The sequence below is a fragment of the Ranitomeya imitator genome, chromosome 5, assembly GCF_032444005.1.
Source record: "Ranitomeya imitator isolate aRanImi1 chromosome 5, aRanImi1.pri, whole genome shotgun sequence".
In the NCBI taxonomy this organism is placed as follows: domain Eukaryota; kingdom Metazoa; phylum Chordata; class Amphibia; order Anura; family Dendrobatidae; genus Ranitomeya; species Ranitomeya imitator.
The window spans coordinates 31,889,725-31,907,751 of NC_091286.1; the positions used below are offsets into that span (position 1 = coordinate 31,889,725).

Here is an 18,027-nt window from a genome sequence, read left to right on the forward strand (position 1 = left end):
CCATGAACCACGGCAAGGTGACCTCCCTCTGAAGGGTCCTATTCTACAGTATATACCTCTCTTGAGCTATTAGCCTACAGCTAAATGGACAAACATGTCTTTCCTGGGCTATGAGCCTACATGTTTGTCCATTTAACAGAGTGCTGCTGTGTTTTCTTTTTCTATATAATGCAGTCATCACAGTTTGCGCCTGTTCACACTTAGCAGATGCTGGTCAGGTTATTCTTTACATTTTTCTCTACAGTTATCTAGATAGACAGATGGATGCATAATGTGCATACTAAGGAGTGGAGCTGCACGCTGTATGTGCTAAATGATATGCAAACACTGAATAGCGTTATTAATATCTTTATATCTTATTGTTAATATAGCTTATTGTAATGTGTCTAATATCTCTGCTAGTGATGAGCGAATGTGCTTCGATAAGGTGATATCTGAGCATGCTCGGGTGCTATCTGAGAATCTTGGGCGTGGTCGAATAATATATTTGACTCACTGCTGCCACATGTCTCGGGGCAACACCTGCAGGGATTGCCTGTTTATTATAAATGGCATTATTATTTCATCACATCCCTGTCATGATATGCCGGTCTGAAGTAAAGGAGAGGGGGCTCAAACAGAGCTGGGACTCTACCTATCCATGTCCTGGGGGTACTCTTGAAGGTAGAGAGGCCTGGGTCTCTGACATTACTATGCTCCTGAATGCACACTGAACTATTCCCTTCCCCATCCAGGGAGGTATGGGACAGATGTAAAATGGGTAGCACAAGCCAGACAGACCGGTGAACGAAAGGAAACTACAATCACACTAAAAACACTCATGAAACAGAAAAGTGGAGAACAACGGAACAATAAGAGTGATCCACCTAATGGGAAGGGATAAGGAAATACACACAACCAAAGCCACACAAATAACTCCTAGAGTTAACACCAAGCTATCACCAGCAGGGAACAAAGGAAGCAGTGAGGTTTAGAAAGACATATCTGCTGAGTGATAGGATAAGCCAAATAGCAAATAGAAAACACCTGCTGTAAGAAGGGAGTGGACGACAGACGAAGGGTAATCAGCACCTGGACAGCGACTGGGATCTCCAATGGATCAGCAGATAGAGACACCGGCAGACAACCTGCCGTATCGAATCCTGAGGCATGACAATCCTCCATTCTTATATAGCTGCATTGCTAGGTGACATTTCTCGTGGAAAATGGTATGGCATCCATTAGAAATGAGTGTTGACACGTTTTCTCTAAAACTTTGATAAGCTATAAACCTCAATCCTGCAAAGTCTTTAACTGCCTCAAAATTGGGTGTATAATACTGGAATGTCTGTATTGAACCCCTTTTGAGGTGTTTAATGCAAGCATAGCCTTGGTAATGTCCAAGAGACCTTAACTTATCTGGCTAAGGGAAAACACATTGCTGTGTCAAACTTTGTAGGCTACTTAAATTGTAAAAAATGGTCCAAAATGTATAACTGTTTGGGGACTGCTATTTGCGTCTATTAGTGCAATATTTAGACTATTATAACAGTCACAGTTTGTGCACTAGACAGTTTAGTTTACATTTCTAAAATGGGATACATTTTTCTTTTATCTTTAAGACAAAACCCAAACTTATGGCTTGTTTCTCTAACAAGCTAGGAAGCACACATTCTGGGACATGCAAGCCTTGGTTTCAGGATTTTTTCTTTAGAAGCAAAATTATGACAGAGAGTTATTAAACTGCCCTCCTTATTTGCAGCATGTGAACAATAATAAAAAAAACGCTGTTATAAAACTGATGTTACTGAGGTACATCACAGATCAATCAATCACAGTCACAGTGACTCTGCAGCTCCAGCACCTCCCTATTTTTCATAAACTGAGACTACCACTCTCAATTTAAATATTTCTCTGCACTGCAGTAGTACACCACAATCGCATTAGTCATTTTTCTATCACTAGCTGGAATATTCTGTGCGCTCTGTCCGCCTATCCCTAATCTGTAAAATCCTAAAATGGATGATTCTAGGATGGCCCTCATCTGTTACAGCAGCTGTGACAGTCCCCCTTGAATGGCTGAACTAGACCAAGTGATGACTGATGTAATCTTCAGTACTGTGTGCAATAGTGGAAAACATTTTTTTTCCTAAGTGATCCTTGCAAGTCGAAGGGCAAATTGTTCGAATTCACAGGGACCTTTCAATTTCAGGAAATTCGACTCCGACTGTGCAGCAGATTGACCTACTTAGTTCTTGCAGCCATATTATCCTGCTTTTCTGGTAGAGTGGCACCGAGTTGAACATGAGGAAGTGGACCCAAATTTTCCTATTTCAGAATAATGACCATATAACTGTAATGTGCTGCTGCAGTGCAGTATGGAGCAACCTCCACCAGGGGGTGCTGGTTAAGGAAAAGAGGTTGTACACACAGCGCAGCAACACTGAACAACAACACAGGTGTCACAGGTAATGAAAGGGATGTCAGACAAGCCAAGGTCATGCACGGAGATAGCAGCGCGGTACAGAAGGGGCGAGCAGAGAATAGTCGGGGACAAGCAAGAAGTCAGAGCCTACAGGGAACCTGGTAACCAAAACGTGAGACGTAAGACGGAGTCGGGGTACAAGCCAGAGGTCAGAACAAGTCAGAAACGGGTGCAGGCAGACAGTGGCAAAAGGAACACTAGTACATGTATCCAGGTCAGGTGCTCAAACCGTGCAGCATGAACTATAGCTGACACTGGCCCACAGGCTGCAGCGGACATAAATAGCTCAGCCAGCTTCAAAGTGAGGCAGAGGGGATTAACTCCCACATGACCAGTCCAGAGATAAGACTGCTGAACACAAACTCAGAACTGGATCATGACAATAACATTACATAACATATCCATACACATCAGGGAATATTACATTTACTCCAGAGGTGTCTAAATAGATATATATATATATATATATATATATATATATATATATATATATATATATATACATTCCTATACTGTTCACACAAATTAAACTTTGTTACTGTCTAATAATTGCTTGGCAGAAAAATCCTGAAATGTGATTACGGCTGATGAGTTTAACAAGGATTTAACATCGCTAGATAAGTAATAGATAGAGTGGCATGTGATGTCAGACATGACCCCTACATCTGTGCTCATCTGATAAGCTATATCAGCCTGTCGGAAGATTTGTTAATCTCCTTCTATCACAATAGTTTTATCTTCCAAAAGGAAAACAAAATCAGTTATATAGAAGGAATGGATCTTCAATGCACAAACACACATGGGGGATGGGATTGGGTCAGGGGGATAAATAGGGCCACATTAACTCAGAACCCCCATAATAGTGATGACCACAGTGAACCCATAACAGCAGCGCTTTCATTGCATCTATAACGGTTACAGTCCCATTTGTCCCATAATAGTGACCGCTTCAATAAACCCATACTAATGACGCTCAGTTTTTCCATAAATGTGACAGGCACATTGCAGAACTTGGGCCACTCGGGAACCAGGATTCAGGTGTTAGCGCTACTTCTACGTTTCATATTGACCGTGTCAGTGAACCCTTAATGATCACAGCCAGAGTGACCCATAAAAATAATCTCCGTATAGTCTTCTACTTCCTCCATCTGTTGACAGTCACAGCCCCTCATAATGGTAACAGGAACATCAGATAGGGATTGCATACATTAGTTAGGACTGCTCTGATAAGGGTATACCGTGAAGATTGGTAGAGCAGCTTAGTATACATTTTTTGCAAAAAACGTATCAACCAAATACCCTGTTTTTTACATCTTTTACTAGCACTTGCGGATTACTGCAACATTTTTTCAAACTGAGTGTTTTTGGTTTTACTATTCTCTTTTGTGTCTTCAGGTTTCTTGGTGGTGTGTGAACATGATCATACAGACTTGTTCACTGTGCAAGTAGCCCATGTGTTCCTGTTTCCATAATTGTTCTCTTGTGTCTACAAGACTGGGGAGTTCCACCACTCCTCTTGGGCTATCTGCACAAAAGCTGTTCTACCCTGTATGCACACATGGATTTTTTCCTCTCTGAACCCTGTTCACACAGGTTATATACAGATGATCAGGTTTTTAAATACATCAGATAGGGATTGCATACATTAGTTAGGACTGCTCTGATAAGGGTATACCGTGAAGATTGGTAGAGCAGCTTAGTATACATTTTTTGCAAAAAACGTATCAACCAAATACCCTGTTTTTTACATCTTTTACTAGCACTTGCGGATTACTGCAACATTTTTTCAAACTGAGTGTTTTTGGTTTTACTATTCTCTTTTGTGTCTTCACCCCTCATAATGGTGTTTGCCACAGTGTCTTTGTCAGTGACTGACATGAATTTCTTCTCAAGAGACAGCTATAGTGCACACATAGCAAGAGGCTACAGAGATCCCTAAATAACAGCAGCAGTACCCCATAACAGAAGATCCTAGAGATCCCTAAATAACAGCAAGAGTACCCCATAGCAAGAAGCTACCGAGATCCCTAAATAACAACAACAGTGCCCCATAGCAAAAGGCTACAGAGATCCCTAAATAACAGCAGCAGTACCCCATAGCAAAAAGCTACAGATATCCCTAAATAACAACAACAGTACCCCATAACAGAAGATCATAGATATCCCTAAATAACAGAAAGAGTACCCCATAGCAAGAAGCTACCGAGATCCCTAAATAACAACAACAGTACCCCATAACAGAAGATCATAGAGATCCCTAAATAACAGCAACAGTACCCCATAACAGAAGATCATAGAGATCCCTAAATAACAGCAGCAGTACCACATAACAGAAGATCCTAGAGATCCCTAAATAACAGCAACAGTACCCCATAGCAAGAAGCTACAGAGATCTCTAAATAACAATAACAGTACCCCATAACAGAAGATCATAGAGATCCCTAAATAACAGCAACAGTACCCCATAGCAAGAAGCTACAGAGATCCCTAAATAACAACAGTACCCCATAATAGAAGGTCATAGAGATCCCTAAATAACAGCAACAGTACCCCATAGCAAGAAGCTACAGAGATCCCTAAATAACAACAGTACCCCATAATAGAAGGTCATAGAGATCCCTAAATAACAGCAACAGTACCCCATAACAGAAGATCCTAGAGATCCCTAAATAACAGAAAGAGTACCCCATAGCAAGAAGCTACCGAGATCCCTAAATAACAACAACAGTACCCCATAACAGAAGATCATAGAGATCCCTAAATAACAGCAACAGTACCACATAACAGAAGATCCTAGAGATCCCTAAATAACAGCAACAGTACCCCATAGCAAGAAGCTACAGAGATCTCTAAATAACAATAACAGTACCCCATAACAGAAGATCATAGAGATCCCTAAATAACAGCAACAGTACCACATAGCAAGAAGCTACCGAGTTCCCTAAATAACAACAACAGTACCCCATAACAGAAGATCCTAGAGATCCCTAAATAACAGAAAGAGTACCCCATAGCAAGAAGCTACCGAGATCCCTAAATAACAACAACAGTACCCCATAACAGAAGATCCTAGAGATCCCTAAATAACAGAAAGAGTACCCCATAGCAAGAAGCTACCGAGATCCCTAAATAACAACAACAGTACCCCATAACAGAAGATCATAGAGATCCCTAAATAACAGCAACAGTACCCCATAGCAAGAAGCTACAGAGATCCCTAAATAACAACAGTACCCCATAATAGAAGGTCATAGAGATCCCTAAATAACAGCAACAGTACCCCATAGCAAGAAGCTACAGAGATCCCTAAATAACAACAGTACCCCATAACAGAAGATCATAGAGATCCCTAAATAACAGCAACTGTACCCAAAGCAGAAGATCATAGAGATCCCTAAATAACAGCAACAGTACCCCATAACAGAAGATCATAGAGATCACAAACAGTACCCCATAGCAAGAAACTACTGAGATCCCTAAATATCAGCAACAGTGACCGTAACACAATCTGGAGAGATCCATAAATGACAGTGCCCGCAAAACAAAGTCAGAGACCTTGAAATGATAACAATGGAGCGCCATAACAGACAGCCAGAGTCAGATCTCTTAGTGACAGCTATGGTGCCCTCTAAATAATAGCAACAATTTCCCAATAACCATTATGGTCACATGATTGTTTTCTCTCCATCCAAGAAAAAAGGTCAGATTATTCTGATCAGACTCTGATCAGCCCCCAAAGCCCCCAAAAAGGACTTCAAATGTGCCACATGACAAAAAGCCACAGAGCCCCTTAAATTATTGTAGTTGTGCCCTCCAGCACAATGCCACAGCTCCCAAAATCTCAGCAATGGTGCCCCATAAATAAAAGCCAAAGTCCTATAAATTACAAAGGCATTGCCCCTTAAAACATAGCCACAGCCACCTCTAAATGACAGCTATAGTGGCTCAAATAATAGAAAGCTACTTTTCTCTCCAGCAGTAACAATGGTGGTGCTTGCTAGAAACCAGTTACTGTTTCCCCATAGTAGTATCTACCACACTGTCCCATAACTGATAGCTACAGATCCCAGTGATAATGAAAACTAAAATGCTCCTCCTAAAATTCTGTCAGTTTGTCCCCATAGTGGTAAAAGCTGCAGTGCCCTCACAATATCTGACATTGCCATCTCCGTGTGCGGTTCCACCATTACTCCCAAGCAACATGCCCGCTGCCTTGGGATCATACTTGATTCCGAGCTTTCATTCACCCCCCACATCCGATCACTGGCTCGCTCTTGTTATCTGCATCTCAATAACATTTCGAGAATTCGACCTTTTCTTACTTTTCGACTCTGCAAAAACTCTTACTGTTTAATTTATTCATTCTCGTTTGGACTATTGTAACTCTCTACTAATCGGCCTCCCTCTTACCAAACTCTCCCCGCTCCAATCTGTCCTGAATGCTGCTGCCAGGATCATATTCCTCACCAACCGTTACACCGATGCCTCTACCTTGTGCCAGTCAATACACTGGCTACCCATCCACTCCAGAATCCAGTACAAAACTACTACCCTCATCCACAAAGCACTCCATGGCTCAGCACCACCCTACATATCCTCTCTGGTCTCAGTCTACCACCCTACCCGTGCCCTCCGCTCCGCTAATGACCTCAGGTTAGCATCCTCATTAATCAGAACCTCCCACTCCCGTCTCCAAGACTTTACACGTGCTGCGCCGATTCTTTGGATGCACTACCTAGGTTAATACGATTAATCCCCAATCGCCACAGTTTTAAGCGTGCCCTAAAAACTCATTTGTTCAGATTGGCCTACCGTCTCAACGCATTAACCTAACTATCCCTGGGTGGCCCATTCAAAAAACATAAACCACAGCCAGGTTCCTCGCATCATGTTCTCATACACTTTATGCAGTTATTAGCCCTCTGTGTCTGTGCTGTTACATACTTAGGCAGTTAACTGGTTCATGCAGCTTTACATGAACACCTGAGCCTTACTCTATGGCTGGTCCGAACAACGAAAGCAATTGTGACCATCCACCTCTCGTGTCTCCCCTTTTCCTCATAGTTTGTAAGCTTGCGAGCAGGGCCCTCATTCCTCTTGGCATGTGTTTTGATCTGTGATTATTGTCATGCTATAATGTTTATTGTCTGTATAAGTCCCATCTATAATGTAAAGTGCTGCGGATTATGTTGGCGCTATATAAATAAAAAATATTATTATTATTATATTATTATTATTATTATCTCCAGTGTCCCCTTAATAATATCTGCCAAAGTGCCCCCAATCTCTATCATGGGTATAAAGTAGAAGATTCTGCACGCTTCCCCATGTATGAAGTTTTATCATTGCTCACACTGGTGATGGCGTCTGCAGTGAGCATACTCACGACATGGATACCATGTGTTCCAGAAAGTACAGTGAGCGTGCTCACGACATGGATACCATGTGTTCCAGAAGGTACAGTGAGCGTGCTCACGACATGGATACCATGTGTTCCAGAAGGTACAGTGAGCGTGCTCACGACATGGATACCATGTGTTCCAGAAGGTACAGTGAGCATGCTCACGACATGGATACCATGTGTTCCAGAAGGTACAGTGAGCATGCTCACGACATGGATACCATGTGTTCCAGAAGGTACAGTGAGCATGCTCACGACATGGATACCATGTGTTCCAGAAGGTACAGTGAGTGTGCTCACGACATGGATACCATGTGTTCCAGAAGGTACAGTGAGCATGCTCACGACATGGATACCATGTGTTCCAGAAGGTACAGTGAGCATGCTCACGACATGGATACCATGTGTTCCAGAAGGTACAGTGAGTGTGCTCACGACATGGATACCATGGGTTCCAGAAGGTACAGTGAGTGTGCTCACGACATGGATACCATGTGTTTCAGAAGGTACATTGAGTGTGCTCATGACATGGATACCATGTGTTCCAGAAGGTACAGTGAGCATGCTCACGACATGGATACCATGTGTTCCAGAAGGTACAGTGAGCATGCTCACGACATGGATACCATGTGTTCCAGAAGGTACAGTGAGCGTGCTCACGACATGGATACCATGTGTTCCAGAAGGTACAGTGAGCGTGCTCACGACATGGATACCATGTGTTCCAGAAGGTACAGTGAGCGTGCTCACGACATGGATACCATGTGTTCCAGAAGGTACAGTGAGCATGCTCACGACATGGATACCATGTGTTCCAGAAGGTACAGTGAGCGTGCTCACGACATGGATACCATGTGTTCCAGAAGGTACAGTGAGCGTGCTCACGACATGGATACCATGTGTTCCAGAAGGTACATTGAGTGTGCTCACGACATGGATACCATGTGTTCCAGAAGGTACAGTGAGCGTGCTCACGACATGGATACCATGTGTTCCAGAAGGTACAGTGAGCATGCTCACAACATGCATAACATGTATACAAGAAATTATAGTAAGTGTGCTCAGTACATGGATACTACGTATTCCAGAAGGTCCCCGTTGATTATTGGTGTAAGATCTCCTAAACCAGAGCCCTTTATTATCTGTGATGCCCTCTAGGTCTCTTCATCAGGATCTTATTTGTGATCCATGACTAGACCGCCATGACTATAGTATCGGTAAGTAGGGGCACACAGGTCAATCTGCTAGATGATACGAGCAAGTCGCAAGTGACCCACCATAATGGTGAGGATTTGGTGACTGGGTGACCCCTATGGGCACTGTAAGATCGGCCATTAGTGATGGGGATCCGGTATCTCCTGCTCTGGTGCAATCACCTTCGTTACTTTTTATAGTTCACGCTTAATGACAGTTTTTGGACATTTGGGGATTCATTTCCCTTCCATTAGCATTAGTGGAAACTTTTCAAGGTTAGCGCTTATGTTTGTTACTTGGGTGTTAAATAGTAAAGTGCGGATTTCGTCAGTAATGTGCCTGTAATCTGCCTCTGTCCCCGCCATTGTTTTAATAAAATAATGATTGTTCATTATCGCCACACGCTCAGCATATAGCATGCACGTAATCCCTTGCTGGAGGTAAATAATTGGACTTTTCCAGCCGAGCGTCTCCATCTACAAAACTAATGTTTTCCTGTTTATTCCTACCAGTAAAGGGAAAACTTAACTCCATGAAGCCTCAATTATTGGGTCTTGGTTTAGATCAGAACAAATACTATGAATTTGTGAACAAGCCCAGTGATGAAATACAAAGTTGTACAAACTAGAACATGATCATCTGCTCTTTCCGTAAAAACCGTGCCACTCTTATCTATAGGCAGTGTCTGGTATTACAGCTCAGGCCCACTTAAAGGGAACGGGTCAGCTCCCGAACCCTTCCTAAACAGCCATCATAACTTTATATAAGCCAATTACTGGATTATCAGTGGGTCTTTTATGTGTCATAAACTTTTATTTCAATATTTTTAAAATCATGTCATAAATCTGGCTTGCAGTGTGCAAACCAGTGACCACGATTATCCCCCGAAGGGGCCATTGATTCCTCCAGACAAGTCCTGCCACGAATCTTGTAGTCACGTCCAGGAGGATATAATTGACATCCATCACATAGGCGTCATCACCACTGAGTGTCAAGCTCTTGTTACATGTTCTACCTTCATGCACAATGAATCCGGATGAACGCTCCCCAGTTTCATCAGTAAACGCTACATGCCCAAGGAGGCATTAATGATGCCAATCCCACTTTGCAGCAGAAACGCAGAGAAGACAGAGCAACATCACTAATGCCTCCCCATGCAAGTGCAGTGCACCGATGAAGTCGGGGAGCGTGCACCATCCGACAGCTATCTTTTCCAAATCTCCAGCCACGCACTCCTGTTTTCTCCAGGAGGATGCCATTGCCAGATTTCCTTGGCATCTGCTTATCTCAAGGATAAGGATTGACTGTTGGAGATTCAACGTGCCGGATTCTTCTCTGCCCCAACATCATTTATCAGGGGAAAGCTGACATTAGACTGTCAGCTGAACTCTCTGATATTGGCAGGCCCGGCCAACTTTACCCTAATGTGTATGGGAGCCTTTAGGATCATGCAAAATACTCTCTAGACTTATAAAGAGTTATTAAAAATGCACTTTTTATACTCTTAATATGGTGCAGTCATCATATTATACAGCACTGTGCATTACAATTGCTCATTCTGCCTTTCTACCCAGATAATTCTTCTTTTTTCCATTAGGTCTATGAATAAAAACGGACTACCTGAATCCTTCTAAAGGTACCGTCACACATAACGATTTCGTTAATGATATCGTTGCTTTTTGTGACATAGCAACGATATCGTTAACGAAATCGTTATGCGTGACAGCGACCAACGATCAGGCCCATGCTGTGAGATCGTTGGTCGCTGGGAATGATCAGGACCTTTTTTTGGTCGCTGATCACCCGCTGTCATCGCTGAATCGGCGTGTGTGATGCCGATCCAGCGATGTGTTCACTGGTAACCAGAGTAAACATCGGGTTACTAAGCGCAGGGCCGCACTTAGTAACCCGATATTTACCCTGGTTACCATTGTAAAAGTAAAAAAAAAAAACACTACATACTCACATTCCGATGTCTGTCACGTCCCCCGACGTCAGCTTCCCGCACTGACTGTCAGTGCCGGCCGTAAAGCAGAGCACAGCGGTGACGTCACCGCTGTGCTCTGCTTTACGGCCGGCCGGCGCTGACACAGTCAGTGCGGGAAGCTGACGCCGGGGGACGTGACAGACATCGGAATGTGAGTATGTAGTGTTTTTTTTTTTAACTTTTACAATGGTAACCAGGGTAAATATCGGGTTACTAAGTGCGGCCCTGCGCTTAGTAACCCGATATTTACCCTGGTTACCCGGGGACTTCGGCATCGTTGAAGACGGTTTCAATGATGCCGAAGTCTTTCCCCTGATCGTTGGTTGCTGGAGAGAGCTGTCTGTGTGACAGCTCCCCAGCGACCACACAACGACTTACCAACGATCACTGCCAGGTCGTATCGCTGGTCGTGATCGTTGGTAAGTCGTTTAGTGTAACAGTACCTTTAGCTCTATGTAGAAACAGGAGATCAATTTTTCACCTGTGAGTCATCACTGCAAAAGCCCTTGGCAGGGGGAGGGGCGGAGCTGCTGGGTCAGAAGTTGAAGAGGGGGATGACTCATGCAGTGAAAAAAGACTTCTTGTTTCTGCATAGAGCAGAGAAAAGAGAAGAATTAAAGAGGCGATCGACTACATTGTATAATGCCTCCATCTATTTACACCTTTTAACTAAGTATTTTTGGAAATACCTTCTGTTGCCATATTTGCCTGTGAGCGGTGCTATCGCTGCTTGCTCAGTCCGTATCACGTGACCTCGGCTGCAGCCGCCACTGGCATCACGTCAACTTCCGGATTTCCTGGATTCATCCAGGCTCGACCCAGTCACTTAAATTACCCCTGATTGACTGGGCTGTGGGTGGTGTTTCACCGCATGTCACAGATGGGCGGTGAAACAATCTTCACAACCTAGTCAATCAGGGTGGGTGCGTGCGACTGGGTCACGACTGGATAAATCAAGGAAGTCCGGAAGTTGGCTTGACATCAGGGAATGTTAGTGGCGGCTGCAGGCAAGGTCACGTGATACAGACTGAGCAAGCAGGGATAGCGCCACTTACAGGCACATATGGCAACAGAAGGTATTTACAAAAATACTTAGTTGAAAGATGGAAATAGATGGGGCATTGTATAATGTAGGGGACCACCTCTTTAACTGGGTAGATGCACAAAATGAGTAATTGTAATTACACAATGCCATAAAATATGACGATTGCAATATATTAAGAGGATGGGGTCCTTCTTTAAAATGGTTTCACCTACTTCTGTAGGAAAAACTCGACAATACATTTTTAATTTCCCTGTTTTGTCCAGTGGTTACAGAACAAGTATTACACAGTGCCCGTTCCCATCATTAGATTGTCCATGTAGTGGAGGACATGACAGGTCCTTCAGAACGAGAAACACTCCTTATTACCACTCTGCACTCTGGCCAAAAGATGAGGCTCCTGAACTGAGGAAAGTAGAAAGAAACAGTTGGAACATTTCGAGAAAGAGTCCAGCTCCAAGAGTATAACATTTTCATCTTTATTGGTAAAGTTATAAGAGTATTTTTACATCGTGTAAAACCACCCAACGCGTTTCTAGTGCATGTAGCACCTTTACTCATAGACCTAGCCCTGAGTAGCGGACCCCCTCTAATAACTCAGATTTCTCTAATCTATCAGGGTTTTTTAAACCAAACTGTCGCCTTTAATTGTATTACGGTAAATTTAATCTCTTATATTTTGTTTCGTTGACACAACAAGTGCAGTATCTCGACATCTAATCATCATTAATACAAACATCTCTTATCTGCAGTACTGTACACCAACCTTCTAGGCAGAGATGATAACAATTGTGAAGAGGGTAGCAAAGCTTCCGATAATTCCACAGGCCTTAGATCACATGCGATAAAATACTTTGAAAGGTGAAGACGTGATGGCGTATAATTTCGAAACTTTTGTAATTATTTTCCTTATTATGACTTCTGATATTATTTGTCTTCCAGGATTGGCACCTTTCACCGCACACCAGTTTCTATTGTCTGCATGTACAGCGGCCGGGTGCACGAACAGTTCCCGAGTCACCTTGATTACTGCACAGTTGCCTCCCGAATATGTTGCTCCACCGGTGCTCAGGGTCTTGGATTCTACAAGGATCTTTATCCAGTATGTAGTTTTTGCTTTGACCAAGTCTTCAGGTTAAGCATTTTTGTATTTTTAGGTGACATGAAAATAAGCTCTTGTGTGTGTCCTTGAGAAATACCACTATTTCTGACCATTATATGAATTGTCTTCTGCACCTTTCAACAGCTTTCCCATCTGCAATCTTCATCTGTATTTTTTCAGTTGTTTCAGAGCTAGTGGGCAATCTAAAATGATGACTCCCATACACTGCACACACAGACACTGTAAAGGTGTGTTGGGGTCAAGCCATGCCCTGCAACCCTTCCTAGCAAAACGGGTACATTTTACGTGTAAGATGCTTTATTGTATGATGATGTGTGTGTGGGTAATGTATAGTTATTGCATCTTTATGGGACTAGGGATAGAGCTAGGGAATTAGAGTATACTGTATGTATAGGATTTAGTGAGAGTAATAGTAACGGGTATTATTATTATTATTTATTGTTATGGCGCCATTTGTTCCATGGCGCTTTACATGTGAGGAGGGGTATACATAATAAAAACAAGTACAATAATCTTGAACAATACAAGTCATAACTGGTACAGGAGGAGAGAGGACCCTGCCCGCGAAGGCTCACAATCTACAAGGGATGGGTGAGAATACAGTAGGTGAGGGTAGAGCTGGTCATGCAGTGGTTTGGTCGATCGGTGGTTACTGCAGGTCATAGGCTTGTTGGAAGAGGTGGATCTTCAGGTTCTTTTTGAAGGTTTCGATGGTAGGCGAGAGTCTGATGTGTTGTGGTAGAGGGTTCCAGAGTAGAGGTGATACGCGAGAGAAATCTTGTATATGATTGTGGGAAGAGGAGTGTTATGAAAGGCAATTCAGTACTACAATGGACATAGCGGTCAGAGCACATACAGTGATCTGACAATAACCCAAAATCATAGAACGAGCTCTGAGACGTGGGAACTCTGCAGACCGCAATCCCTAATGCTTTCCAAACAACACTAGAGGCAGCCGTAGATTGCGCCTAACTCTGCCTAGGCAACTCGGCACAGCCTGAGAAACTAACTAGCCTGAAGATAGAAAATAAGCCTACCTTGCCTCAGAGAAATACCCCAAAGGAAAAGGCAGCCCCCCACATATAATGACTGTGAGTTAAGATGAAAAAGACAAACGTAGAGATGAAATAGATTCAGCAAAGTGAGGCCCGACTTTCTTAACAGATCGAGGATAGAAAAGGTAACTTTGCGGTCTACACAAAACCCTAAAGAAAACCACGCAAAGGGGGCAAAAAGACCCTCCGTACCGAACTAACGGCACGGAGGTACACCCTTTGCGTCCCAGAGCTTCCAGCAAAAAATTAGACAAGCTGGACAGAAAAAATAGCAAACAAATAGCAAAGAAGAACTTAGCTATGCAGAGCAGCAGGCCACAGGAATGATCCAGGGAAAAGCAAGTCCAACACTGGAACATTGACAGGAAGCCAGGATCAAAGCATTAGGTGGAGTTAAGTAGAGAAGCACCTAACGACCTCACCAGATCACCTGAGGGAGGAAACTCAGAAGCCGCAGTACCACTTCCCTCCACCAACAGAAGCTCACAGAGAGAATCAGCCGAAGTACCACTCGTGACCACAGGAGGGAGCCCTGCCACAGAACTCACAACAGAGGAGATAAGAGGGGAGTAGAGAAGGAGATCTTATGAGGATCGGAGGTTGCGTGTAGGTAAGTAAGTAGGTAAGGTAAGTAGTATAGGGTTTAGCACAGTGGGGGCACTGTAGATTAGTAAATTAGATAAAGTTAGGATAGAACCAGTTAAGGAAATAAGGGGATTTCAAAGTTGGGAAGGGCAAGGGTAAGTGTAGTTGGGACACTTCCTAGTTTAGTCAGTTAGAGATGGATGGAGTTTGGTGAAATTGTTTCAGAAACTAGTTCAAGGAGAGACCAACAGTTCAGGGCCTTAGGGCAGAAAGTCACATGGGTACGAGGAAACAGGAGCAGCATGAGAGCGGCAGCGACTAGGTTCACTGGGATGTCCCTGAATATCCGATACCCAGTGCTGACAACAGATAGAAACCCAAATTAACTAGATTAACACTCTAGCTTCTGGGCTGGATAGAGCCACAAGTCCCAGGAATAATATAGGATGGATGCTCATAAGCATAACCCACAACAAGGGTGTGGCCAAATCAGTATCCGGCAGAGATGTTACAGTTCCTCCTACTTTTCCCCTTCCCTTCTCCAGATACTTTAATAAACAACTTTCATTTCATCCCTCAATTAATCAGGAATCCATCTTACATTAAGACAGATTTTGGGGTATTGTTCAGAGTGAATGATGAATTCAGGAGGCAGGAGCAAGGGGAAGAGCTGGCTCATAAGTGGAGAAACAAGCGTATTTCTCTGATAGGATAAATTACGAAGTTTCTTATATTTACTTGTATCGCTTATTTATACAAGTCTGCTGAAACGAAAGGGATCATTTGAGGAATCTTCTGAATGGTTAATGCATGATGTATAAAGTAGATTTCCATTTGTTGCAGTTGGCACCACCACCCTATAAAGACCAAAAATGATTGCAACAGGTCTATGGAAATTTCAAGAGTTTATTTGAATGTACAGACATGTCCTAACTTTTCTTTGCTCTTGGCTAAATCTATCCTGAAATATGTAACGTGAAATGACCGACTTTGAAACCAAAAATTATTTTGCAATACGGGAGATGTTTATGCTAAAAGTGTCTATATGTGGTCATCTCCTGGTTGTGAGGTCCATCGAAACCTGGCAAGAATTTTGCTAAAAGGACATCGCGCATTGAGTTTGTATTGTGAGAAATTAGATTCCTTCGTCAAATTTGATCTACGTAAGGGTGGACACAATCACAAATGTTGAATTTGTAGAACCCTGTAGACTATTACTTGATACTTTTGTGATATTCTTCTAATGGTCATCTAACAATGCGCTTTATGATTTCTTAGATGGGATGAGCCAGACATCGTCAATGGAGTACTTGAGCGATATATGCTACATATTTCTGAGAACATGAGTAACACAAGTGCCTGGACAACTATATATGACAGTACAGAGCTGTTCCTAGATTATACTATCCACGGATTAACGCCAGGAACCAAATATTTCATAAAACTAAGTGTAAGTATTGCCAATAAAAGAAACACAAATGAATGTAATGATTGAATGTAGTCATGACCGGCTGCAGAAAGGGTATTGCCATTGGGGCAACCTGGGGCCCAAGGGATTAGGGGACCACATCTACCTCCAAATCAGGTGACATTGTGCATTATGATGAGTTATTTGACTACAAAGGGCTCATTTATTGTCCTTGCATCTAGGCCATCTTCTGCTTGTGTCCGTTCCTGGGCTCCAGTAACAATAATTCTTTACCCAGCCCACTATTTGCTTGAGAAACATAGAGAAGGTATCCAAAGATATCCATGGATATCTCAAGACAGTCATGAAAAATGGGTGATGACACATTGAGAAAGAATAGCTCCTGATCTGGAAGACTTGTCCCAGCCAAGTTCTACATCTCCACTAGAGTAAAAGAAAGCTAACGTCATCTATGTAAAGCATCTGAAATATTGTTGAATGTCCATACCTTTGTAGTAAAATTTCATGCCTCCATTTTCTAGGAATCTATTGGCGCATGTTTCTGCAAATGAGCTCACAAGTACAGTCGCTTGGCCTGCACTTATGGTTCTCCAGCTTTTCTGGCCTGTTTCTCCTCCCACTACCGGTCTCCTGTTACTGACTGACAGGTCACTCTTGTTTGTGACCGTCTCCTGTTTCCAAGATCTCACTCAGGTGCTGTCATCCCCAGGGCATCACATGCACAGATTGATAGTCTTGTTCTTGCACCATTACCAGGACCTTCCTGGTCAGGAATGACCACCTCTGGGCAAGATCTTTGATGGAGCAGCAGGTTATAGAAAAAAATGACCTGTCATTCACAAGCAAGAGGCTGGCAGCAGGAGGAGAAAGAGGTTGGAGAAGTCCAAGAGCCGTTTCTCCTCACCTGTAGCATCTCATCAAGTAGCATTAAAGGGAATCTGTCACCTGAATTTGGCAGGACTGGTTTTGGGTCATATGGGCGGAGATTTCGGGTGTTTGATTCACCCTTTCCATACCCGCTGGCTGCATGCTGGCCAAAATATTTGATTGAAGTTCATTCTCTGTCCTCCGTAGTACACGCCTGCGCAAGGCAATTGTACTACAGAGAAGGAACTTCAATCCAATATTGCGGCCAGCATGCAGCCAGTGGGTAAGGAAAGGGTGAATCAAACACCCGAAAACTCCACCCATATGACCCAAAACCGGTCCCGCCAAATTCAGGTGACAGGTTCCCTTTAAGGGGCTGTGATACATTTTGTTTCAAAAAGTTCTTGATTTTTAATGGCGTATTCTTATTTTTCTTGATTATTTCTAGCAATTTTTTTTATCACTAGGCTTTCTTGATCAGTTTAACAAATGAAACCCAAGTTTACCTATTTTGTTCAGACTTTTTACTTAACTTAGAATTCTATATATGGATATTTGTTTTGATGAATACCATATGAAATATTCCGCCCTTGATTATGAATAAATTTACATTGATGTGGATAGCATGCATACATTTATCCTGCTTCATATGCACTTGGATTTTCTAAATATATTCTCTATTATTACTTGAACATTAAATTGTAAAAAAATAAAAAATAAAAAAATAAAAAAAAGTGGTGCTTGCAATTAAAAATTAGGTGAAAAAATTATTCAATACAGTGCACAAGATGATCTGCATATCCTTTGTGCCTAATCTGGAGATTGCAAAGGTAACATTTAATATGAATCAATCTAGCATTTTACCTTATGTCTGTGTCTA

General features: G+C 42.7%; 1 protein-coding gene across 1 annotated transcript in view; it reads left to right on the forward strand.

Moving 5' to 3' along the window:
* The window catches only part of USH2A (usherin), an 824,795-nt gene that overhangs the window by 431,056 nt on the left and 375,712 nt on the right, over positions 1-18,027 (forward strand). Inside the window, exons 35-40 of the mRNA XM_069726496.1 lie at positions 372-427; positions 7,714-8,866; positions 9,572-9,676; positions 12,841-12,888; positions 13,031-13,190; positions 16,130-16,301. Coding sequence (XP_069582597.1) covers positions 372-427; positions 7,714-8,866; positions 9,572-9,676; positions 12,841-12,888; positions 13,031-13,190; positions 16,130-16,301 — 1,694 coding nt within the window. The remainder of the gene's footprint in view (positions 1-371; positions 428-7,713; positions 8,867-9,571; positions 9,677-12,840; positions 12,889-13,030; positions 13,191-16,129; positions 16,302-18,027) is intronic.